The 27,130-nt window shown below is 43.0% G+C and overlaps 1 protein-coding gene across 4 annotated transcripts in view; it reads left to right on the forward strand.

Moving 5' to 3' along the window:
- The window catches only part of LOC140075287 (UTP--glucose-1-phosphate uridylyltransferase-like), a 289,870-nt gene that overhangs the window by 143,650 nt on the left and 119,090 nt on the right, over positions 1–27,130 (forward strand). For all 4 annotated transcript variants that reach the window (XM_072120957.1, XM_072120958.1, XM_072120959.1 and 1 more), the window contains one exon: positions 1,877–1,956. In XM_072120957.1, the coding sequence (XP_071977058.1) occupies positions 1,877–1,956 (80 nt within the window). The remainder of the gene's footprint in view (positions 1–1,876; positions 1,957–27,130) is intronic.

Raw genomic sequence — 27,130 nt, forward strand, 5'->3', positions numbered from 1 at the left:
AGCCTGAACCGTTGATACAAGGCAGGATGGATCCATGCTTTCATGTTGTTGACGCCAAATTCTGACCCTACCATCCGAATGTCGCAGCAGAAATCGAGACACATCAGACCAGGCAACGTTTTTCCAATCTTCTACTGTCCAATTTCGATGAGCTTGTGCAAATTGTAGCCTCAGTTTCCTGTTCTTAGCTGAAAGGAGTGGCACCCGGTGTGGTCTTCTGCTGCTGTAGCCCATCTGCCTCAAAGTTCGACATACTGTGCATTCAGAGATGCTCTTCTGCCTACCTTGGTTGTAACGGGTGGTGATTTGAGTCACTGTTGCCTTTCTATCAGCTCAAACCAGTCTGCCCATTCTCCTCTGACCTCTGGCATCAACAAGGCATTTCCGCCCACAGAAATGCCACTCACTGGATGTTTTTTCTTTTTCGAACCATTCTCTGTAAACCCTAGAAATGGTTGTGCGTGAAAATCCCAGTAGATCAGCAGTTTCTGAAATACTCAGACCAGCCCTTCTGGCACCAACAACCATGCCACGTTCAAAGGCACTCAAATCACCTTTCTTCCCCATACTGATGCTCGGTTTGAACTGCAGGAGATTGTCTTGACCATGTCTACATGCCTAAATGCACTGAGTTGCCGCCATGTGATTGGCTGATTAGAAATTAAGTGTTAACGAGCAGTTGGACACGTGTACCTAATAAAGTGGCCAGTGAGTGTACAAAAACTGTTGTATACACCAATCCATTGGTGTAAGGGATATATAAACTGACCTATAGCAGTGGTGGCGAACCTTTGGCACGGGTCAGAGCCTTTTCTGTGGGCACCCAGGTCTTCACCCCAACACAGAGTTTGCCATCTAGAATTCAAGGTTTTCTCCTGTCTTTGTATTCTAGTCCCCCCCCCCCCATTCCTCTAATAATATTGGTTGCTCTCCTCTGCACTTGCTCCAGTTCTACGGTGTCCTTTTTATACACAGTTGCCCAATACTGTACATAATAAGGCATGTATTGTCTGACCAGGGATTTGTATCCCAAAACAATGTCCTTATCATAAGAATCTATTCTCTCTTGATACACCCCATAATTTTATGGGATGTAATTTTGCTTTATAAGCAGCTGCCTGGCACTGGTCGTTAAAATTAAGTTTAACATCCACCAATACCCCCATCTCTTTTTTAGCGACAGTTTTACCAAGTAATTGACTGTTTAGAACATAATTGTACTTATTGTTTCCATGGCCCAAGTGTATAACTTTACATTTATCTACATAAAACCTCTTCAGCCATTTCAGCCAAGCCTCCTTTCTCATAGTATTTTCAGATTTGTGCCCGCACTCCACTTTAGGTGTAGCGTAGCAGGCCGTTTTACTAAAGTAAACCGTCGGAGACTAAAGATGAAATCTCTGCCAGATTTAACCAGGAGCACAAAACCTGGTATATTAAGAAGAGCCTCTTAGTAAATCCAAGGTTTGGGGAGAATTAAAATTGCCATGCAATACACCAGTATTAATTCCTTCTAATTTTTTTTTGAACTACTGATTTTCACTATTTTAAGTCCTCTTATGGAACGTGATCAAATGACCATCTTTTCTCAATAATATATGAGAAATACACTCACATATGGAAATGCATTAGCATTGTCTGTGCTGACATAGGCTGCCACACATACTGCTAGGTTTTGCTAGGCTAGATCTAGTAACCATTTTTGTTGGTTTTAAGTTTATATAAAAACTGAACTTATTGAACTTAAATATGACTAAATAAAATTTCAAAAAGCAGTTTAAACCACAAGATTTATAATTATTTATATTATTAATACCGCCTTCACTATTGGGTATTTCTTTGGTACCAATACTTATAGATATTTATTTTATTTTAGGGGCGTCTAGGTGCCATGTCTTGCCTTCAACTTGTTATTGAAAAGTTTGAAATAGATGAAAATACAATTGTTATTGGAGGGTAAGTGTGTACATTTTATATGTATGTATTTATAGAGACAAGTAAGAAATTCTATTTGCAATCATGGTCACATCTTTTATTCCTGACATTATAAGGTGTCCTTATAAGGTATGTTAAAGCCCTAGTGTTGGAGTGTGACGTATTAGGGACTTGTAAGGACAATGTATGGCACAGACGTATACACTGTTTACACATACTGGCTCACAGTGTATCAGTGAAACCACAGGTTGTCCTCTGACAAATCTGGCCCTGCCCCTATGCAGCATGCTGGGATGTGGAAGAGAATGAGAGACACAAGGAGAGGATGATGCTGGTAGTAGTAGCAGGATGTGTAAAGCGGTGAGCTCTGGATTGAGGGAATACAACAAGCTGCAGGGATTGATGCCGTTTCCTTTGGGGTACCTTCTGGTACACAACAGCCTTTCACATTGACTTGTCACATTCTCGAGTGGACACAAGGGCTTCCATGGGAATGGACTACTCTCTGGTGCTTCCCTGTAATCGTTCTCTCTTCTGGGGGCCACTGTAGAGGTTTTAGAGGGACTGCACTGATGTTTGTGGCGATCAGTGGTGAGGACCTGTAGTTCCCCTAGGGCAGCGGTGGCGAACCTATGGCACGCGTGCCAGAGAGGGCACGCAGAGCCCTCAGTGCTGGCACGCGGGTCCTTTGAATTTAACTAAGGTTTAAGCAGTATCGGAGCCGCGCTCCGAGACTGCTAAAATCCATGACAGAGCAGGGCGCTGACACTGCCTGCTCTGTCACACTGATGACTGCAGCGCACAGGACGGTAAGCGTCCCAGCGCTGGCAGCGTAATGATGTCATTATGCTGCCAGTGCTGGGCACCTTACTGTGTGCAGAACAGAAGAAGCCGGAGGAACGCGGGTTTCCTGCCCGCTCCCGCCCCTCCCCTAAAACTTCGCCCGCAAGCCGCGGAAACTCCCAGAACACCCTGCCCACTACTGCAAATCCCACCGCCCGGCGGAATTCTGCCCGCTACCACAAACCCCACCTCGGCCCAAACCTCGCCCGCTACCGCAACAGACTCTGAACGCTACCCCCGCCCGTGGACTCTGTCTGCTCTCCGCCCACTACTGCAATTGAACTCCGGCCGCTCTCGCTACCCCCCCCCCCTCCCAAACTCCGGTCACTGCATCACCCCCTCCCCTGGAACTCATGCTTCATAAACCCACTGCCCAGATCTCCAGATGCCGCATTACCCCCCCCCCCCCTGCAGCCCTAACTCTGGCCGCCCACCCTCTGCCCATCTACCCTACCAACCCCCCCCCCCCCCCCTGGAACACCAGACACCTGAACTTTTGCCCACCTTGGACAAAAGAGCAAGTAATACAGGTAGTCCCCGGGTTACGTACAAGATAGGGTCTGGAGGTTTGTTCTTAAGTTGAATTTGTATGTAAGTCGAAACTGTATACTTTATAATTGTAGATCCAGACAAAAAAGGTTTTGTGCCCAGTGACAATTGGAGTTTAAACATTTTTTGCTCCAATGGGACCAAGGATTATCAATAAAGCTTCATTACAGACACCTTACAGCTGATCATTGCAGTCTGGGACTATAGTAAAGCATTCAGAAAGCTTCCCCAGGAGTCAGAGGGGTCTGTCTGTAACTATGGGTTGTCTGTAAGTCGGGTGTCCTTAAGTAGGGGACCGCCTGTATATGTATTTCTATGTATGTATTTATGTATATACATGTTATGTTATATATTTATATGTGCATTTATATATATATATACCTGTGTGAGGGCTTATTTTTGCGTAACTCAGTTATTTATTATTCCATGTCGTGTACTAGGAAGCTGTAGATTTTAATGCTATCGCTGTGCGCTCTAAATCATTTGTCTCCTTTATTCTTTGGTTTGATGCAATCACAGTGATACCAGATTTGTAGGTTTTATTGTGTTTTAATACTTTTTCAATAATTAAAACAGTATACGAAAAAGAAAATAGTTTCGCCATCTTGTGACGCTAATAACTTTAGTGCACGGAACTGGGGAGGGGTGATTTTTTCTTAATGAGCCGTTGTTTTCATTGCTACCATTTTGAGGACTGTGTGACCTTTTGATAACTTTTTATTACTCTTTTATATGATGTAAAATGGTGTAAAAGTAGTGTTTCAGTGTGTATAGGACTGCTGCCTCTTCCTCAATGTCACACGAATGAAACAAGTATAGGAGTTTTGAAATGCAAATAAAATGCAATGGGAGGAAAGCTGCCTCGGATTGGGAATGTATCATTTTATTGATTCTAAACTAAACCGTCAGTTTTCAGGTTAAATTGCTGTACTGGCACTTTGCGATAAGTAATTAGGTTTTGGGCTGCAGTTTGGGCACTCGGTCTCTAAAAGGTTCGCCATCACTGCCCTAGGGCCAAACCCTGATACTGCTGTCCGGTAAGATGATGGCCCTTGATGGTGGTGAGGTGCAGACGGACCAGACAACAGGGAGACAAGAAGGAGGCCGTGTAACAATAATTTTTATACTAATAACTTAGACACTTTTACAGTCCAGTTACAAATAATTCTTAACACTGGAGGCCGTGATGGAATAAGTGTGCTTGTGTGTGGAAAGATAAATGGTTTTCTGTTCTCAAGTCCAATTAAAGGGGTATTCTCGTCTGGGCATTCACATTTAGTTTTATCTGCCAAATATATAAATTTCTTCAATTAGGTGTTATTAAAACATTTTTTATCTGTGTGAAGATAATTTCTCATAAATGTAGTAATATGGTCCCTTAGAAACAAGACTGTGTCCTTGGATACGGCCACCTCTGCTGGAGGCATTGCCCAAAGAAACAAAAAGTTTTTATATATGAAATGTCCAGGAATTACTGCATGCCCCACAGCCACCCTGTAGTAATGAAGGCTGAATCCAGGTGGTCAGGCAAAACTCAATAGCGCATGTCTGGCCACCGCTGCCAGAGTGCGAGGTGTTCGTATCCAAGAAAGCTATCTTGTTTCTAAGGGACAACATGGCTACATTTATGATAAATTATCTTCAAACAGGAACACTTTTTTAAATAGCATCCAATTGAAGAAATGTTTATATATGGAAAATTGATTAAATTAAATGTGAATGCCCAGATGGGAATACCCCTTAAAGCTGAGGATTTCCCGCTAACAATAGTGGTACCTTTTTGTTTTGGTGGAAAACACACCTGGCAAATCTCCTCTTACACTCTCACTTTCAGCTGTCCCTTTTTTGTCTCCATTTTCCCTTTTTCAGCAGCAGACAGACTTGTGTGGCCAAAGCTGGTTTTAACTGACTACCAACTGCACCACTACTTCTACCTGTTACAGGTAGGGTTTGTAGGTGTGGCCAATATTAGCGTGTCCCGCCTACCTTCCAGCAGGTTCTGGGAAAAAACTGCCTAAAGCAGTTCCCACCATAGATTGCGAGTGTCACTATTGCCAGTCTGTGTATATAGTGCAGTTTCAAAGTAATCCATTCTCTGCCAACCATTTACAGTGGAACAAGCAATACATAACAGTTTACATAAATAAAATACCTCTTGTGCACAGATGCCATCCTAGGCCAAGCCACAGGAATTATGCTCTGGTACAGTACATATGCTCAGCCCCTTTTTGCAGATCACTCCGTCACTGCCACCTGTACTGGGACAATTCTATGGCATCACCCAGTCATAGAAAGAGTTGAATAATATGATGGTCAAAAAGGGCTATCAGTTCTCCATCACCATCAGTGTTCCTCTGCGTTCCCGCTGTGGCAGCTGTGTGTGGATATCGACAGTCGCCATGTGATGTGATGTCATCATGTCTGCCATCATCACAGCTCATGGCAGCATCAGTGGAAGAAGTGAAGAGACCTTCTGGGATATAGGGGTCTGATATGGGGGGGATGAAGTGCCACAATATGAGGGGGGCCAAAATATGGCCACAGTGTTAGGTAGGAAAGAAGAGGCCACAGTGTGGGCAGTGGTATGAGGGGGCAGACTATGAGAGATAGGTGAGTGGATTCAGTGTGAGGGGAGATGAAGGGTCACAATATTAGGGGGCAAAAAGAGGCCACAATATGAGGCGATAAGAGGGGGAAATGATATAAAAGATGAGATAACAGGGACCATCATAAGAGTGGGAGAAGGGGAGGCACAGATCACGTTTAATAAGAGGTACTACTTAATGCTGAACCTAAAAGGGGTATTACCATAAATACAAGATTCTCAGTATAATACTCAGTATAACAAAATAAGACATTGGGGCACATTTACTTACAATGTCACTCGAGTTCACGGAAAGTGCATTGTCCGTCTATCATAGTATCATAGTATCATAGTATCATAGTATATAAGGCTGGAAGGAGACGCAAGTCCATCAAGTCCAACCTTCAAGAATTAAATAAATGTTTTATCCCCATAACCCGTGATATTTTTTCTCTCCAGAAAGTCATCCAGGCCTCTCTTGAACATGTACATAGAGTCGGCCATAACAACCTCCTGCGGCAGAGAGTTCCATAGTCTCACTGCTCTTACAGTAAAGAACCTTTGTCTATGGTGATGGTAGAATCGCCTCTCCTCTAGGCGTAGAGGATGCCCCCTTGTCCTGGTCACAGGCCTAGGTATAAAAAGATCTTTGGAGAGATCCTTGTACTGTCCGTTCAGGTATTTGTACATTGTAATGAGGTCTCCCCTCAGTCGTCTTTTTTCTAACATGAATAATCCCAAATTTTTTAATCTGTCAGTGTATTCTAGTCCCCCCATTCCCCTAATAATCCTGGTTGCTCTCCTCTGCACCCGTTCCAGCTCTACTATATCCTTTTTATATACTGGTGCCCAAAACTGTACACAATATTCCATGTGTGGTCTGACCAGGGATTTGTATAAGGGCAGAACTATGTCTTTATCATGAGAATCTATTCCTCTCTTGATACATCCCATTATTTTATTTGCTTTAGCAGCAGCCGCCTGGCTCTGGTCACTAAAATTAAGTTTACCATCCACCAATACGCCCAAGTCCTTTTCAGCTTCAGTTGTACTAAGTAATTGACCGTTTAGAACATAATTATACTTTTTGTTTCCATGGCCCAAGTGCATAACTTTACATTTATCTACATTGAACCTCATCTATAATGCTGTGTCCAGCGATTCACTAAGATCGCGCATCCGAAATCATGAAAATGTCGCTTCTCCACTCAGGTCCGACAGAGTTCACCTTTTTTTGTGGTGTACATAGAGCGTGCGACACAATTTCCAAATCAGTCGGACTTACCGATGGCACACCCCTAATTTGTGTTGCATGGAAGCCAGTGCAGCTCCGCCACAAAAGGGTCTCGTGCAACACAATCGCTGCACTGACACTTCTTAAATACCTGTGCAAGCAGATTTAGCCATGAAGAACGTGAACAGTCTGACTAAAGTGTGGCAAAAAGCCCTTAGTAAATGGGCCCCAATCTCTTATTCTCTGTTATTAACAAAATTACAGCATTTCACAGATATAATTCCAATCTGTCTCTATTAGTCATGGGATCTGACCGTAAATCTTCAGATTTTTATGGTTGGGCAGGACATATTCGTCTCATGAATTGCTTCTGCTGTCTGCTCCATGCAGTGTGATCTCTACCTCTCCTCCTCCATTCCAAGACAAGCTCACAAAATCATACACTTCCTGTCAGCAAGTGAACAGATGTACTCTACAAAATGCAGATAAGATGAGATCTCTATAGCAGGGCAAGGAGGCATATAGCAGGGCTGACTGTGTGTATTATAGGTGAGTTAGCAGAGCGTTATTGGGGCACATTTACACATTTAGGGCCGTGCGCCAGTTTCCTGTTGGACTTTGCTCGTTCTTTTTAGTGCAAACTGATTGCACAGGTATTTAAGAATTGGTATCGGCAGATTTGTGTGAATGCAACCTTAAAGGTGCACCAAAAAAAAGTGGTGCACTCTGTTGAAGCTGAGCGAAGGGCACCAGATTCATGAAGAATGTGTGCCAGAAATCCTGAATCCGGCACCCCCTGCACACTACACAGGCAAACTGCACATAGTGCAGTTTTTCAGTAATCATAAAAATCGCTGGAAATTTTAACATTTAAATTTTTTTTAAGAATATTCTCATTTAGCCCTAAAATGTACACACACAAAGTGTATTAGAGGCAAAAATACACCCCAAAATGCTTGGGCTGTTTTTCCAGAGTACGGCAATACCTCGCATGTGGGTATCAACTGCTATTTCGGTGCACAGTGATGTGCCGAACAACAGGTATTAGTGAGTGGGTGTGGCTAACCACCATCTAAGATGTCCACTTAAGCACTGAGCTCCAGGTCCCTGTTGCCTTATTTGCCCATTTACAGAGGTGCACCTTGGCACTGAGGCTCCAAAATTCCCATGGGGAAAATTTAACTCCTGGATTGCTACAGGTAGCCTCAGGAGGCTGCTCCCGTGGAGCATACCCTACATTCCCTTACCTTCCTAAACTGCAGAGTTCGCATTGAGCAGATGCTGGCCCACCTGATCTATCCATCAAAGCACACCCGTACTGGGGATCCAGTGACACGCAAGAAGAAGTTATAGAGGCTACCCCCTTATTTACAAGTTATGAGGAACCCTCGCCTGTGTGGGCCTCATCCCCTGAATTGCATATGGAGACATATGGGAAAATACAACCACCACAATCGAGGATGAACTCTCTACAAGCTTAACTGCAGATACCTCCTATTTAAGAGGACTTTAAGTTTAAGTTTCTAATATCGGAGGTAAAAGATGCTTTCAAATCTGAGATTACTAAGATCTTTGACCAAAATCCTCTACCACTAATCCCCAGGACATTATATGTCGCCAACAACAAGATTTTTATCTTAAAGAGTGCATCATGTTTGTGGCTAGGAAGGTATTGTTAACTGGAATTTAAGGGGGCCAAAGTCCAATTATACCAAGATCTCTCCTGGATAACCCTTTAGAAAGGAGTCATCTACACCCTCTACTTGATGCTATGAGGCAGCATGGCATCTTATACAAATGGTTGTTTCCATTCTCCTAATCTGCAACCAAAGACGGTCAATCAGCCACTCTACGTTTCTACTTTGACCTATAGCAATTTTGCACCACATAGATGTGGGAAGTTCCCTTTCCAGCTATACAAAATTGTGAGCTAGATTACCCTCCTCGTCTGCTACCACTGGTGTGGGACACAGTCCTAAAGAAAAGATGACAACTCTCTGAAGGATCCTCCAGAAGATCCCCAAACTAACTGATCTCCAACCTACTCTTTACTGTGGTGTCCTTTTTATGCTTAAATGCGGTAAATGTATTCAAATTTTGAGACTATTTTCTCTACAAGTTGGTGCCTATGTTCTGACCCCTATAAGCACCAGGGATTGGAGTATTATAATTTTCTATAGCTGATTCAGATTTTAACCCCTTATCACCGACACTAGTTTTCAGCTCAATGACCAGACTCGATTTTTCAAATTTGACATGTCTCACGATAATTGGTTATAACTTCGGAACGCTTTAACATATCCCGGTGATTTTGAGAAAGTTTTCTCGTGATACATTGTACTTCATGTTAGTTATAAAATTTAAGTGATACGTTTTGCGATTCGTTCTGAAAAAAAGTGAACATTTGGCAAAAGTTTGTAAAAATTCTTTATTTTCCAAGTTTGAAATGTTCTGCTTTCCAGACAGGAAGTAAAACTACCCAAAAAGCTTGATAAATTACATTTACGGAATGTCTGCTTTATGTTGGGATGACATTTTATGCATCCTCTCACTTTTCTAGTATGTTATGAGGTGCAGAACTTTAGGTGCGATTTTTCTCATTTTCATGAAAATTGCCAAAACTCACATTTTGAGGGAAAACTCAGCTTCCAAGTGACTTTGTAAGGCCTAAATAATAGGAAAACCCCATAAATTACCCCACTATAGAAACTTCACCCCTCAACGTATGTAAAACAACTTCTATTAAGTCCATTAACCCTTTAAGTGTTTCACATGGGTTAAAACAATATGGACCTGCGATTTAGAAACTATGGAATTTTTTTGGAAAATACATTCATTTAGGCCAAACTGACAGTTTCAGAATAAATTAAATGATGAAACGTGCTGCAACGTTTGATGCCCAATTCCTCCCGAGTGTACTGATACCCCATATGTGGCGGTAAACTGATGTATGGGCGCACGGCCAAGTATAGAATGAATGGAGGCGCCATTCACTGCAGATATGTATTGTCACATTGTACGACCTATACATTTTTATTTTTTTTGGTAATGCACACATATGAGGGCTTATTTTTTACGGGATGAGATACAATGTATAGATACCTTATATACTCGAGTATAAGCCTAGTTTTTCAGCACAAAAAATGTGCTGAAAAACCCAAACTCGGCTTATACTCGAGTCAAAAAAATAAATCAAAACTCACCTTTCCGGCGGCCCCCTTAGATCTTCTGTGCGATCCATGGTATTGTTGTGCTGCACAACGGGGGGGGGGGGGGGGGGGGTTATATACACTGGGGCAGGGCCTATCAGGCTATATACACTGGGGCAGGGCTGGCAGGCTATATACACTGGGGCAGGGGCTGGCAGGCTATATACTGGGGAGGCTGTGACCAATGCATTTCCCACACCCGGCTTGTACTCGAGTCAATAGATTTTCCCATTTATACTCGGGTCGGCTTATACTCGAGTATATACGGTAATTCATTTAGGGAGTCTATATCTTATTCATGAGATTTTATTAACTATTTCAAGGGGGACACAAACAAAATCATCAATTTTTATTTTGGATTGTTAGCATTTTTTTCCCCCGCTCACCGTAATGTAAAAATAATATTTTATCTTTATTCTCTGGCTCACTACAATTACGGTGATACCTCATTTATATAGTTTTTCTTATCTTTGCTCAATTTTCCTGAGCAAAACCAATATTGGAGAATATCGCATTGTTTTTACTATTGACAACTTTTTAGGGCCATAACTTCTGTATTTTTCTGTTGTCAGACCTGGTTGAGGGCTTATTTTTTGCAAAAAGAGTTGTTCTTTTCAGTCGTATCATATTAGAGAACGTAACTTTTTTTTATCACTTTTTAGAACATTTTTTGTGATGGTGTTTGATGAAAAATTGTATATTACGGGAAGTTTTTCGTAGTTTTTTTTTTTTCATTGTTCACCGAGCGGGTTCAATATTGATTTAGATTTATTGTACAGATTAATACGGATGCAGTGATACCAAATATGTACATTTTTCGTGTGTTTTTGTGTTTTATATACTGTATTTGCATTATATGTGTAACTGGGGAGACTATGGGACTTTATTTTATTTATTTATTTAATTATATTATAAAAAAATGTAATCTTTTTTTTTTTTACTTTCACATATTTTCCACATTTTGGCTTGAACAAGCGATCATCCGATCACTTATTCAAGCCTCTACACTGCAATACACTTGTATTGCAGTGTATAGTGTAAGTAACTGAGCATGCCCCGCATGCTCAGTTACTTACAGCCGGGTCCTGCCAGGAAGGCAGAGCCCGGCGAGAAGAGGAGCTGACAGCCTCGGGTCACTCGTCGGGACAAGGGGCAGCGGAAGGAGGGATCGGATACCCCGGTAAGCACACCGGGGGGGTCCGATCCACGGGTGACACACTTGCACGCCGCGGTCAAACATGAGGCGTGTAAGGAGTTAAACACCCGGGATCGGAGTTTTTCCAATCCCGGGTGTTAGTGCCGGGTCTGGGCTGTGATATCACACCGGCACTATACTGATCCGATGTCCCGAAATCTTCTTCTGACGCGGCGCCGTAGAAAGGCGTCGCGTCAGAAGAAGTACCCTTAATGACCGACGTAGATTCCCGATAGGGCGGTCATAAAGGGGTTAAACAATTTATTGGCAATTCTATGTAACATGACACACACTGTTAGGAAGTGCCTTCATTACGTATACCATTACTCCTGTGGAGCTACTGGGCCAGTCCGGGGCCGGTCCACACTCCCTCCCTACAAATTCTCATTTAGTCTATTGTCCCTGCATCGTACGATGCAGGTACTATTAGTTAGTACACAGAAGCAGGGCAGCACCGCTGCTTCTGCGTCTGTGTATACATTCAGCTACACAGGTCACGCAATTGACGTCATTGCGCGACCTGTGTAGCGTGGAGGAGCGATGACACGTACAGTATCAGCTGTCCAGCCCTCCATGTATCTCCACGGCTTGGTGTGACGTCACTATCCCGGTCTGGGGTAGGTTGAGGGCATAAATTCTATGTCTGGGGCAAGCGGCATTAATTCCATGTCTGTGGTGGGCTTGGGGCATAAATTCTATGTCTGGGGTAGGCTGGTGCCATTAATTCTATGTCTGGTGTAGGCTGGGGGGATACATTCTATGTCTGGGGTAGGTTGGGTCCATTAATTCTATGTCTTGGGTAGGCTTTGGACATTAATTCTATGTCTGGGGTAGGCTAGGGCCATTAATTCTATGTCTGTGTAGGCCGGGGCCATTAATTATATGTCTGGGGTGGGCTGGGGCCATTAATTATATGTCTGGGGCGGGCTGGGGCCATTAATGTCTGGGGTAGGCTAGGGGGATAAATCCGAGGAACGAGTACAATCCGAGGATACGTCACCTGATGTCACTGGATGCAATAGGTATGGATCTCTCATGTGTTTTCTGAAGCTGTATATGATAAATACTGATTGTTTTCATGTTTGATTCTGTGTATTTATGTAGTATTATAGTAGTTATATTCTTGTACATAGGGGCAGTATTATAGTAGTTATATTCTTGTACATGGGGAGCAGTATTATAGTAGTTATAGTCTTGTACATAGGATGCAGTATTATAGTAGTTATATTCCTGAACATGGGGAGCAGTATTATAGTCTTGTACATAGGGGGCAGTATTATAGTAGTTATATATCTGTAGATAGGGGTAGTATTATAGTAGTTATAGTCTTGTACGTGGGGAGCAGTATTATAGTAGTTATAGTCTTGTACATAGGGGGCAGTATTATAGTAGTTATATTCTTGTACATAGGGGGCAGTATTATAGTAGTTATATTCCTGTACATAGGGGCAGTATTATAGTAGTTATATTCCTGTACATAGGGGGCAGTATTATAGTAGTTATATTCCTGTACATAGGGGGCAATTTTTATTAGTAGAAACAAACAAAATACATAGTACATTCAAATCAGAATTTAACAGAAATCATACATTGAAATTAATAAATGTATAATAAGTAACTTAAATGTCCATTACTGGTTAAAGGGAAAAGGATTAAACATAATTACATGATCCATTAGTCCAAACATATATTCCTCCATAACTTTCTATTCTCCTCCTTTTTCCCAATCTCTATGTATCTGATCCATCTGAGCTCAGACATAATGAGTGTGACTGCAGTCATGTGCTGGAAGGACTCGCTGTGGATGGAGACTCTGTTCCTGTTGTGCCAGTGGTAATACTTTATGGTGGTGATAATGAGGTACATGGTCTCCCTGTTGATGCCATCTACATGTGATGTTACCCCATAGATGATCTCTGGGTAGCTTAGAGACTGTAGACGTGGTATTTTCAGCCTGCGGGACACCTCCTGCTATATCCGCCTCCCTCCCTGGCACCTCCCTGCTGATGGACGGCTGCAGACCTTTGCAGCTGCTGTTTTCCCTTCTCGCCCTCTTGAAACACAAAACTTGGTGCCTGCAGTATGCGACGTGTTCCTCTCTCATCAGGGGACATGTTGGACACTGACGCAGCGTCAGAGGGTCTGGACATAGATGTAATGTTCTGTCTGGCAAAGCGTTCCTTATTCTTATAGGACTCAGACAGCGGCCCCATCTTCTCCAGGACACTGTCCATCTCTCCCACCACCACCGCCAGCTCTTTGCTCAGTGAGTGCAGCTTGGTATCATACAGGTCGCTACTCTCAGGGTGTGCAGTTTTTAGTGAGTACATGCAGTCTATTTGCATTTGTAGCATCTGTTTGTGGTGACTCAGCTCCTCCATCCTCCTTACCAGTGCTGGGATCTCCTCCGCCATCTGCAGCTCAGGCGCTCGGGTGGTCTCCTTCACCTGCCGTGCTGGTCTCTGTAGTCCAGGAACACTATATTTGAAACAAAGGAAATGGGATCATTAAATAATTGTACACCAGTGTGGATCCCTAAGTATTGCACCAAAAGATGTTGCTGCACATACTAAACATAAATCCTATTGTCCTGGAGGGGAAAAAATCCCTTACCAGGATGAAGAAAAAAGCAGACTAAAAGGGATATGAAGAAATATAAAGACTTTTATTGTGTACAGTACATTTTAAAACTTGTTAAAACATCAGGTGATGAAATAGGAGGACTATAGGGGACATCACCGGACAATTCATGGAGGCCAGTGGATATAAATATCAATGGGAATAGAGAAGCTTAAATGTTGGTGGGCTTACCAAAAAAAGTCATATCAAAGGAAAGTACATATTGTCCGGTGATGTCCCCTATAGTCCTCCTATTTCATCACCTGATGTTTTAACAAGTTTTGTACTTGTACTGTACTGTACACAATAAAAGTCTTTATATTTCTTCATATCCCTTTTAGTCTGCTTTTTTCTTCATCCTGGTAAGGGATTTTTTCCCCTCCAGGACAATAGGATTTATGGTCTCTGTAGTCCTCCAGGCTGAGTGCATCCACCGGTCTCCTTCTGCCTCACATCTCCAGGCTTGCTGCTTGCACCGGCCTTTGCAGGGACATTTTGTGGCTTCACAGCAGATCTGGTGCGGCCTGGAGCGGCCATGCTGGTCACCACATCTCTCTGCTGCAGGTTTTATTGCAGGGTTTGTTTCTCTATGGACGTTCTCCTCTGCCTGGGTGCAGGAGTGGGGGGCACCTGCTACTGGTCTGACAATCTGCTTCACCTGTGCTCCTCCACGCTGGGCTGGTGAGGAACTTTCTTCTCTGCTTGCTGTACTCACATTCTTTACTTTAACCTTCTTCTCAACATTACTGCAATTCAGTTAATTCTCTTGCTTACTGATAACTTTTGGATTTGCATCCATCTTTAGAGTTGTCTGGGAGTTTTCTCCTGGTTTAGGCCTGGAAGCTTGGGCCTTACTTGGGGAATCTCCCCACCCAGGGTGGCCCCGCCCTGGGCCCGCTCCAGACATCAGGAGACTTCAGGAGCTCTAACCACAGACAACCTCACCTCTAGGAGGCAGGATTATAGTAGTTATATTCTTGTACATAGGGGGCAGTATTATAGTTGTTATATAATTGTACATAGGGGGCAGCATTATAGTAGTTATATTCTTGTACATAGGGGCAGTATTGTAGTAGTTATATTCTTGTATATAGGAAGCAGTATTATACTAGTTATATTCCTGTACATAGGGGGCAGTATTATAGTAGTTATATTCCTGTACATAGGGGGCAGTATTATAGTAGTTATATTCTTATACATAGGGGGCAGTATTATACTAGTTATATTCCTGTACATAGGGGGCAGTATTATACTAGTTATATTCCTGTACATAGGGGGCAGTATTATAGCAGTTATATTCCTGTACATAGGGGGCAGTATTATAGTAGTTATATTCCTGTACATAGGGGGCAGTATTATAGTAGTTATGAGAGGGAAACAGGTAGAAGCGCTCACACACCTGGACATGTAGTCTGTAATCCAGTCTCCACTCCTCTGGGATGCAAGAGAGCCTAGTCCGCCGGCCACGGACACAAATAGTGAAAATTCAAATGCAAGGAATAGCTCAGCATCAGTAGTAAAAATCCATTCTTCTTTATTTCATTTAAATTAAAAAGTCCATAGCAAAGACCAACGCGTTTCAGGAGAATAATCTCCCTTAATCATGGTAACATTTTGCTCAATGCACAACCATATTTAAAAGAAAAGAGGACTGACATGGGCGGGTACATGGGCGGGTACACCCAAGTCTGGACATCACTTCCTCTTTGCATAGCAGATACAATTACAGATACACAGTGCATACAATTGTCATTACAAAACATTTTATACATTTCTTTAAAAAAATCATCATAAGGTCTTCCCTAAAATTCATACCTGAGGGGATCCTAGTGTTTAAATTCATAATCCAATAAGCCTCTCTTTTTCTTAATGCTTTTAGCCAGTCACCACCTCTTTCTGGTCGATTAACCCTCTCTACACCAAAGAATTTCAAAAAATTTGTTGTTCTATTGTGTTTTTCTACAAAGTGCTTTGTCGCCCCTGATATTCCCTTACTTTTCTTTGACACATCCCCTATATGTTCACTTATTCTGTCCTTTATTTTTCTTTTTGTGCTGCCCACATATTTTATGCAACATGCTGTGCATTCAATGACATAAATCGCATAGTCTGAATTGCAATTAATAAATGTTTCAATATCAAAGGATCTGTCATTGCTTTTCAATTATAGTAGTTATATTCTTGTACATAGGGGGCAGTATTATACTAGTTATATTCCTGTACATAGGGGGCAGTATTATACTAGTTATATTCCTGTACATAGGGGGCAGTATTATAGTAGTTATATTCCTGTACATAGGGGGCAGTATTATAGTAGTTATATTCTTGTACATAGGGGGCAGTATTATACTAGTTATATTCCTGTACATAGGGGGCAGTATTATAGTAGTTATAATAAATCAAAGAAAAAAAGTTTACGGTAACGGATCACCCACAGTTGGTTTCAATCTTGCAAGTGGAGTAATCTGGCCGGGTGCAGAGGGAATCCCTGTGACGCTGGTCCGGAAATCCAGGGTCAGGTATATAGAAACAAACAATGGCAAAAAGCAAAGGAAGGGAATCCAGCATTCAACATCCGATAGATCCAAAGGAAAAAGACTCACTGTTAAAACATGTCCAAAAATTTATTCTTCATATCCTTTAAAAAACAGAGGAAAAATTCCAATAGTAGAACAACATGGAAGTTACATGAATGGTAATCGCACAGGACCGACCAAAAAATACAGCGGTAACGCGTTTCGGACTATAGTTTGTTAGTCCTTAATCATGGACACTTTGTACAAAATAATTTCCCCCTGCGGGATCAATTAAGTTTATTGTATTATTATATTGTAATATCTGCTAACATCTGCAGTTTTTGAAGCCATGAACTTCTGAGATCACCAGACTGAATTTAGCCCTGCGTTTCATGGTGCAATATAAAGAATACTGACTTTTTAAAGTGTCACAAAACTTGGCAATAAGGCACAGCTATACACCAACTGGGACTAACTGTTCAACCAATACTGATGATTCTGCCTGACATAAATGTTACTCATTAGTTACGATAATTGTCTAATGTGAAAGACCAGGAACATTGACCATTCAAAGCGTACTGAAATTAGGCATAGTTATATACTATTCTGGACTTTACATTAAATGAATGTTATTAATTGTCATGAATGTTATTGATGCTTCTGTCTGATGCTTCTGTCATGAGCGCTTAATTGCTATTAAGCGCTCATGATTAATGTCTTTGTACTAGCACTAGGATACGCAGGGGTATAATAAAATTGTTCTAATCTGTTATATGTTATAATATATGTTAAAATATGTTATTCGGGGGCGTGGCTGGACCGCAAGGAAGATGGCCGCACACTGAGAGAGCTCTGCCACCCCGGTGCCTGATTCAACCCAAAAGAGAGGAGCTACCCTGGCCCCCAAACCCAGAAAGACCCCTGGAAGGGGAGTGAAGAACCCTGGACCAAAACCAGCTGCATCAGGAGGGAATACGGCACTTACCCGGTACCTCAGCTCCGTTCCCGCCACTGAACCACCGGCGGGGCCTGCACCCAGTAGCAGGATGCCAGTGAAAATGGCGCCATCAGCTCCTCCAGGGACCAAGCTGTCGCCCACAGCTCCTGCAGGCAAACGCAGCTCCCCGGACGCCACCGTGCAGCCGCCACAGGTACGAGGCCAGGCGGATGCCTCCCCGCACCATGCGGTCTCCGGCCGCCATCGTGGCGCTTATGTGCCACAAATACAGCAGGGCTCCACTCTGGCGCAGCAGCGCCAAATTTCTGGCGCATCAACACAGGAATCACAGCAGGGTTCTCCCAGGCAGCAGCATGAAGGTGAGCAACCTTCCCAAGTTACCCATCCCTTGACTATCAAGGACAGCTTGGCCCTCACGGCGTCAGACCAAGAGGACTTTCAAAGAAAGGTGCCGCCTCTCAGATCTCCTACTATCCCGCAACCAGGGGTGTTTACACCCGGAATCCCGTATGTTCCGCTGTCAGTCATTTGGAGATGACATCAGTGCTAAACCTGCTATGGCACGTTACGCAGCACCCTCACCAGAATGGGAGTCCCCACCCGAGCAACAATTCACTGCTTCTGCTGCGGATAGGAGAACACCAGCCCCTGACTTAAGCTGGCACACTCACTTGCAGAATCTGCCCACTAAAGAGGACTTTAAATGTCTGATTGCGGATGTTAAAGAAACTTTCAAATCCGAATTCTCGGAGATGAGGCGCGATATCCAGTCTATGACTCAGAAAATTGGCAACCTGGAAGCCGAACAAGCAGATACGAAACGCCAAATCTCACACACGCAACAAGTCCTGCGTACTCAGTCATCTGTGATACAAGATATGGCCAGACATCTGGAAGACTTGGATAATAGGGGCAGACGCAGCAATATCCGGGTGAGGAGCATCCCCGAAGTGGAGGGTAAGGAGGATGTCCGTTCTGCTCTTCAAGCTTTGTTTTCTGCATTTCTGGATGAGCCGGAGACACAAGTTAAGCTTGACAGGGCACACCGAGCACTGAGGCCTAAATCGATGGGGGCGAACCCGAGAGATATCATCTGCTGTGTTCATGACTTTGAGCTAAAAGAGTGGATTATGTCCCTGGCAAGGAGGAAGAGAGACTTCACCTTTAACAGCGCAGAGGTGCAGCTTTACCAGGACTTGTCAGGAATTACACTGCAGAAGAGAAGGATGATGCGACCTTTGCTGAATGTGCTACGTGAACACAGGATTTCCTACCGTTGGAACTTTCCATTTGCTCTGTCAGCTACTAAAGACGGAGTCACGACCACTCTATCTTGAGAATTCTGCAAGGTCTGGGATGTCCCGATTCCGGAGATGGATGACTGGGACCTTCTCCCTCCACCGATGTATCAGAGGCAAGAGGGAAGCCAGCCCCAGCAGAAGCGACGAAAACCGAGAAATAGAACCTTCTCCAGGGACTCTTGTGATTGAGGGCGGCTGATCGCCGTGCTACATATCCTTTGAAGTTAATTTCTTTAGGTATGTTGGTCCGGGGGAGAGGGGGGTTTTCTATTATCTGGGTGTATCTCCGGGGTACCTCCTCTCTAAGTTTGTTAACTACATACGTGCACTAAGGCGCTCGGGTGCTTCTCCCAGTGTGATGTCTTATTGTAATCTGTTGTTTAATCCTTTTCTTAAGCTGTTATCGACTTGTATATTACAAGGTTTACAGCCTTTTAGAGGCTTCCGTTGCCACAACACCCTCGGTAAGTAGGTCTTGCTCAGACCTTTTCCTCCTAACCCTTAGGTGGTGAAGGATTCTGGACCAGCCGACAGAGCTTCCCGAGTCTAGGGGTAGATCGGCTGATTAGGCCTACACTGGAGACAGGAGGTGCCTCCTCTCTCTAGTTATAGATTGATTGTTCTATTTTCTTCCGTCCTTTTTCCCTCCCTTTCCCCCCTTTTTTTTTCTTGGATTCGTTCTATTTTATTTGTCCCCCCTTTCCTGTTGTTTCGGATCGAGTGTTTGTCTTCCTAGGTATCTGTTGTGTTTGTGTCGTTTTTGTCTTCCTGTTGCTCTAGGGTGCTTTGCACACGGGACTCCATTCTCTGCACTTAAAGGAGGTGTGGCAGTAGCAGTGTATAGACCTCGCCCGTCAGAAGACGGTCTAAGGTAAAACCCGCTTAGGGTGTATCAGCCACATCATATCCACGCTCTAACTGTCTAGCTCATCATGGTTCAGTTTTTGACTTTGAATGTGAAGGGGCTCAATTCAGCCCGTAAGCGCCGCCTAGCCCTCAATGAGCTGAAAAGGTCTAGAGCTGATGTAGTTTTCCTGCAGGAAAAGCACTTTGACACCACAGGGAACCTAAAATTCGCGAGGCACCTATATCCCGTCTCCTATATGGCCTCCACAGACAATAAAAAAGCGGGAGTAGCGATCTTATTCTCTACTTCCTGTCCCATTGTCCCGGAATCGGTGACCTCGGATCCCGATGGGCGATACATTATCATTCAGGGTAAAATGTTTGAGTCGCCAATTCTCTTATGCAATTTGTATGCCCCTAATAAGTCTCGGGTTCAGTTTATCACCAAAGTCCTGAATAAATTAGCCAAACTTCCACCTGCGCCATTACTGTTAGGGGGTGACTTCAACGTAATTTTCTCAAAAACTATGGACCGCTTAGCAATTAACCCAACACCTCCAGCAAGATCCCAAAACAGCATTTCGACGGCCTTTCGTAGGGTTATCCGACGATTCGCTTTGTACGATCTATGGAGGGTGGGTAATCCGGGCGACCGCTCCTTCACCTTTTATTCCGCTCCGCACGGCACGCACAAAAATGGGACTTTTTCTCATATATTCTGAAAAAGTCCTGTGAGAAACACATACCTTATGGGAAAAAGCATAAAAGGAACAAGAAAAACCCTATGTGGCTAACTAGTCTTGTAAGGAAAGCAATAAGCGAGAAAGATAAAGCATTTAAGGTGCTAAAACGTGAATGTAGTGATGAGGCATTACAGGATTATAGAGAGAAGAATAAATCCTGTAAAAAGCAGATAAAGGCCGCAAAAATAGAGACTGAGAGAAATATTGCCAGGGAGAGCAAAAATAATCCCAAATTATTTTTCAAGTATATAAATGATAAGAAACTAAAAACAGAGAGTGTGGGTCCCCTTAGAAATAACATGGGGGTCATGGTGGAAGGAGATGAGGAAAGGGCCAATCTACTGAATGTCGCCTTCTCAACTGTCTTTACCCAGGAAAATCCCCTGGTGGAAGACACAATGAGGAATAATGTTAATTCTTTTTATAATGTCAACAGTTTAACCCAGGAAGAGGTACGGCGCCGCCTCGCAACCACTAAGATAGATAAATCACCGGGGCCAGATGGCATACACCCCCGGGTTCTGCATGAATTATGTACCGTGATAGACAGACCGTTATTTTTAATATTTGAAGATTCACTGAGGACTGGTTATGTTCCACAGGAATGGCGCATAGCAAATGTGGTACCAATATACAAAAAAGGATCAAATAGCGATCCTGGAAACTACAGACCCGTAAGTCTAACTGCTGTGGTGGGGAAAATATTTGAGGGGTTTATTAGAGATGCTATCCTGAAGTATCTCACTGTGCACAACCTTATAACCCAGCGTCAGCATGGGTTTATGAGAGATCGGTCCTGTCAGACTAATCTGATTGGTTTCTACGAGGAGGTAAGTTCAAGACTGGATCTGGGGGACGCTGTGGATGTTGTATATCTGGACTTCTCAAAGGCATTTGACACCGTGCCACATAAAAGGTTGGTATATAAAATGAGACTGCTGGGAATAGGAGAAAATCTGTGTATCTGGGTAAGTAATTGGCTTAGTGATAGAAAACAGAGGGTGGTCATTAATGGCACATTCTCAGATTGGGTTGATGTTACCAGTGGAGTGCCACAGGGGTCAGTATTGGGGCCACTTCTTTTTAATATTTTTATTAATGACCTTGTAGTGGGTTTACACAGTCAAGTTTCAATATTTGCAGATGATACTAAGCTGTGTAAAGTAATAAATACTGAGGTCGATAGTTTAGCATTACAGAGGGATTTGTGGAAGCTTGAGGGATGGGCAGAGAAATGGTTGATGAGGTTTAATGTAGATAAATATAAAGTTATGCACTTGGGCCATGGAAACAAAAAGTATAATTATGTTCTAAACGGTCAATTACTTAGTAAAACTGAAGCTGAAAAGGACTTGGGCGTATTGGTGGATGGTAAACTTAATTTTAGTGACCAGAGCCAGGCGGCTGCTGCTAAAGCAAATAAAATAATGGGATGTATCAAGAGAGGAATAGATTCTCATGATAAAGACATAGTTTTGCCCTTATACAAATCCCTGGTCAGACCACACATGGAATATTGTGTACAGTTTTGGGCACCAGTGTATAAAAAGGATATAATAGAGCTGGAACGGGTGCAGAGGAGAGCAACCAGGATTATTAGGGGAATGGGGGGATTAGAATACACTGACAGATTACAAAATTTGGGATTATTCAGTTTAGAAAAAAGACGACTGAGGGGAGACCTCATTACAATGTACAAATACCTGAACGGACAGTACAAGGATCTCTCCAAAGATCTTTTTATACCTAGGCCTGTGACCAGGACAAGGGGGCATCCTCTACGCCTAGAGGAGAGGCGATTTTACCATCACCATAGACAAAGGTTCTTTACTGTAAGAGCAGTGAGACTATGGAACTCTCTGCCGCAGGAGGTTGTTATGGCCGACTCTATGTACATGTTCAAGAGAGGCCTGGATGACTTTCTGGAGAGAAAAAATATCACGGGTTATGGGGATAAAACATTTATTTAATTTTTGAAGGTTGGACTTGATGGACTTGCGTCTCCTTCCAGCCTTATATACTATGATACTATGATTGCTGGTTCGGGGATATACAAATATTGCGGTTGATGCAATCTGCAGAGGTGGGGGATATTTCGTGGTCAGATCATGCGCCTGTCCATCTAGCACTCAAGGAGGATTTTTCCTCAGTCAGGGCTCGTCACTGGCGCTTAAATGAGTCCCTTAATTAAGGAAGAGCTTATTGCAGCTCTGAAAGAGTACTTTCAATTCAATGAGGAATCTATACCCTCCATCCATATGATATGGGAGGCTCACAAGGCAATCTTTAGGGGACACTGTATGGAGCAAGGGGCCAGACTCAAAAAGAACAGGCTGCACCTGGAAGGGGAACTGCGAAAAGAGATAGGCAAACAAGAGGCAGCACCCCTGGCTAAACCCGCCTACGCCGGCTGACAGAGACGAGGGAGCAGCTCCGGGGAAATTCAAACCCAAGCGGTAGAAAAGCTACTTGTGTTTACTAGACAAAAGTATTATGAACAGGCCAATAAACCACACTCCCTGTTGGCGAGACAGTTGAGGGAAAAAAGAGACCATCAGGTACCCCATGTCATACGGGACGCGGCTGGGGGCCTATTACATGACCCAAGGGCTATAGCATCCCGCTTCCACGATTTTTACGCCAAATTGTACTCCCTGCCAGACACCTTGCCCCGAGATGAAAATCACAGGAAAGCAGCTTTGGTGGATTTCTTAGACTCCTGCTCCCTTCCAGGGTTGTCCCGGGAGGTGGTTGAGGCTCTTAACTCAGAACTAACACCGGATGAAATAGGAGAAGTAATAAAGGAAATGCCTAATGGGAAGTCTCCTGGGCCGTACGGACTCACATACTTATACTATCAGACCTTCTCTGATGTGTTGTTGCCCCGAATGACGAAGCTATTTAATACCTTTCTTAGAGGTGAACCCCTGCCTGAGACCCTCACCCATTCCTATATCACCCTCATCCCCAAACCAGGGAAGGATGCGACTGAGTGTGCTAACTATAGGCCAATAGCACTTTTGAACACAGATCTAAAAAATTTTACGAAATTACTGGCCAACCGTCTGATCCAGTGGATCCCCCATTTGATCCACAAAGATCAGGTGGGATTTGTCCCTGGTCGGCAGGGGGGTGACAACACCAGAAGAACGATTGATCTTATTGATTTGGTTAACAAACGGGGTGATCAAGCGTTAGTTTTGAGCCTGGAGGCTGAGAAGGCGTTTGACCGCCTCAGTTGGCCCTTTATGTTCCAGGTTCTAGAACAAATAGGCATACGGGGTCCCTTCCTTCAGGCATTGAAAGGGCTATACTCAAATCCCACAGCTCAAATTAGGCTCCCGCACGCGTCTTCCCCACCTCTGCAGATCCGAAATGGTACCCGACAGGGCTGCCCGCTATCCCCTCTTCTGTTTATACTGTGCATAGAGCACCTGGCCTCCATCATCAGGCAAGATCCCAACATACACGGCATTGCACTTCGAGATAAAGAATTTAAATTGGCGCTGTTTGCAGATGACATCTTGCTTACCATAACCCAACCCCTCATTTCCCTGCCCAATTTGCAAGCTCGGTTATTACAGTACGGGCGTCTATCCGGTTATAAGGTCAACACCTCCAAGACGGAGGCCCTGCCACTTAATCTACCGCAACCCCTAGTGGACAACCTTAAATTGACCTTCAAATATAACTGGAAAACAGATGCCATCAAATACCTTGGGATACTGCTGACCCCCTCCTATGGCTCCCTTTACACGCAGAATTTCCCCGGTCTTTTCCGGGAGATAAAAACCCTGCTGGATAAGTGGAACTCCCTCCCCCTGTCTCTTTTTGGTAGGATAGCTGCGGTCAAAATGACCATCTTGCCCAAACTGCTCTATGGATTCTGCATAGAGCGATCTCTGCAGGCGATGATTTTGCACTTTATTTGGGCCAAAAAGAGACATAGGATTTCCAAATCAGTTTTGCTATCCCATAAGTCCAGAGGAGGCTTGTCAGTCCCAGACATAATTAAGTATTATTGGGCGACCCACCTGAGACGAATTCCGGCTTGGTCCACCTTGTGGGCTTTCTCCAAATGGATGGAGATTGAAAAATTGTGGTTAGCCCCCTTTCATCCCAACTCCTACCTCTGGTCTAAGAAACCACCCCCGACACCTAGCTCCTTGCTAGGTCCCATTGCTTTCACAATCAGAGTCTGGAAAGCTTGTATGAACAAATTCCCTTTGGTGTCACAGTGTTCCCCAATGCAGTCCTTTTTACATACTCCTTCCTTGCAATGCTCAGGGATTGCACAAGATTCCAAGCCCTGGCATGAAAAGGGTCTATTCAGATTTGCAGATATTGTGGACTACCGAGATAGGAAGGTTCTACCCTTTGAGAACTTGCGAGATAAGTTCAATCTTCCGCCCCCCGCCAACTGATATTACATGCGGGTTAGGCACTTGTTACAATCCCTGGAGAGCACTGAAATGGTCTTGATACCCACGGTATTTGAGCACATGGTATTTGAGCACATTTGTAAAAACGATACCCACACGGCTGGTCTCATTTCAGATATTTACATTGTGTTATTGCACCCAGACCCAGAAGAAGTGATCTCACATCCATACATGACCAAGTGGGAGGCCATAGTGGGGGAGGCGATACCGCAGGAGACTTGACAGTTGATTTGGCGGAGGGCTGCGGAGACGTCTTGTTGTGCCACGTACAAGGAGAACCAGTACAAGCTAATGATGCAATGGTATCATACACGCTCCTTGCTACATAAACTGTTTCCGGACACACCTAATACTTGCTGGCGCTGTGGTCTCGCCGGCGGGACCCTTCAGCACATTCATACAGCCCTTCCGGCAAGAGGTGCAGGCCCTTATTCAAGCATTTACAGTGGTAGATGTCCCATTTTCCCCTCTATTTTACCTACTGAATGTAGGTCCCCTGGCCAAGACAATCACCAAGATGTGCCTACACATTCTGACGGCAGCCAGATGCCTGATTTTGCAATTCTGGAAGAGGCAGGCCAGTAGATGCCTATATACACAGTATATACATATATACACATATACACAGTAGATGCCTATATACACAGTATATACATATATACACATATACACAGTAGATGCCTATATACACAGTAGATGCCTATATACACAGTATATACATATATACACATATACACAGTAGATGCCTATATACACAGTATATACACATATACACAGTAGATGCCCTATACACTTATAAACATTCAGTATATAGAGCTTATAAATACATACCATATACACATATACAAAAACCACATCATTCATATACAGGCAGTCCCCGGGTTACATACAAGATAGGGTCTGGAGGTTTGTTCTTAAGTTGAATTTGTATGTAAGTCGAAACTGTATATTTTATAATGGAAGTTCTAGACAATTTTTTTTCTTTTGCCCCAGTGACAATTGGAGTTTCAAAATTTTTGGTGTAATTGGACCAAGAATTATCAATAAAGCTTCATTATAGACATCTTACAGCTGATCATTGCAGTCTGGGACTATAGTAAAGCATCCAGAGAGCTTCACCAGAGGTCACAGTGGGCAGAGGGGTCCGTCTGTAACTATGGGTTGTCTGTAAGTCGGGTGTCCTTAAGTAGGGGACCGCCTGTATACAAATGTGCAGATATATATGTTTATGTAAATATATGCGTGTATAAATACAGTAGATGCATATACACACAGTATTTACACCTATACACAGTATATACACCTATACATGCCTATATACACAGTATATACATATATACACAGTAGATGCCTATATACACAGTATATACATATATACACATATACACAGTAGATGCCTATATACACAGTATATACATATATACACATATACACAGTAGATGCCTATATACACAGTATATACATATATACACATATACACAGTAGATGCCTATATACACAGTATATACATATATACACATATACACAGTAGATGCCTATATACACAGTATATACATATATACACAGTAGATGCCTATATACACAGTATATACATATATACACATATACACAGTAGATGCCTATATACACAGTATATACATATATACACATATACACAGTAGATGCCTATATACACAGTATATACATATATACACATATACACAGTAGATGCCTATATACACAGCATATACATATATACACATATACACAGTAGATGCCTATATACACATTATATACATATATACACAGTATATACATATATACACATATACACAGTAGATGCCTATATACACAGTATATACACATATACACAGTAGATGCCCTATACACTTATACACATTCAGTATATAGAGCTTATAAATACATACCATATACACAGCATATACAAAAACCACATCATTCATATATACAAATGTGCAGATATATATGCTTATGTAAATATATGCATGTATAAATACAGTAGATGCATATACACACAGTATTTACACCTATACACAGTATATACACCTATACATGCCTATATACACAGTATATACATATATACACATATACACAGTAGATGCCTATATACACAGTATATACATATATACACATATACACAGTAGATGCCTATATAC

Source organism: Engystomops pustulosus, chromosome 8 (genome assembly GCF_040894005.1).
Source record: "Engystomops pustulosus chromosome 8, aEngPut4.maternal, whole genome shotgun sequence".
Classification (NCBI taxonomy): Eukaryota; Metazoa; Chordata; class Amphibia; order Anura; family Leptodactylidae; genus Engystomops; species Engystomops pustulosus.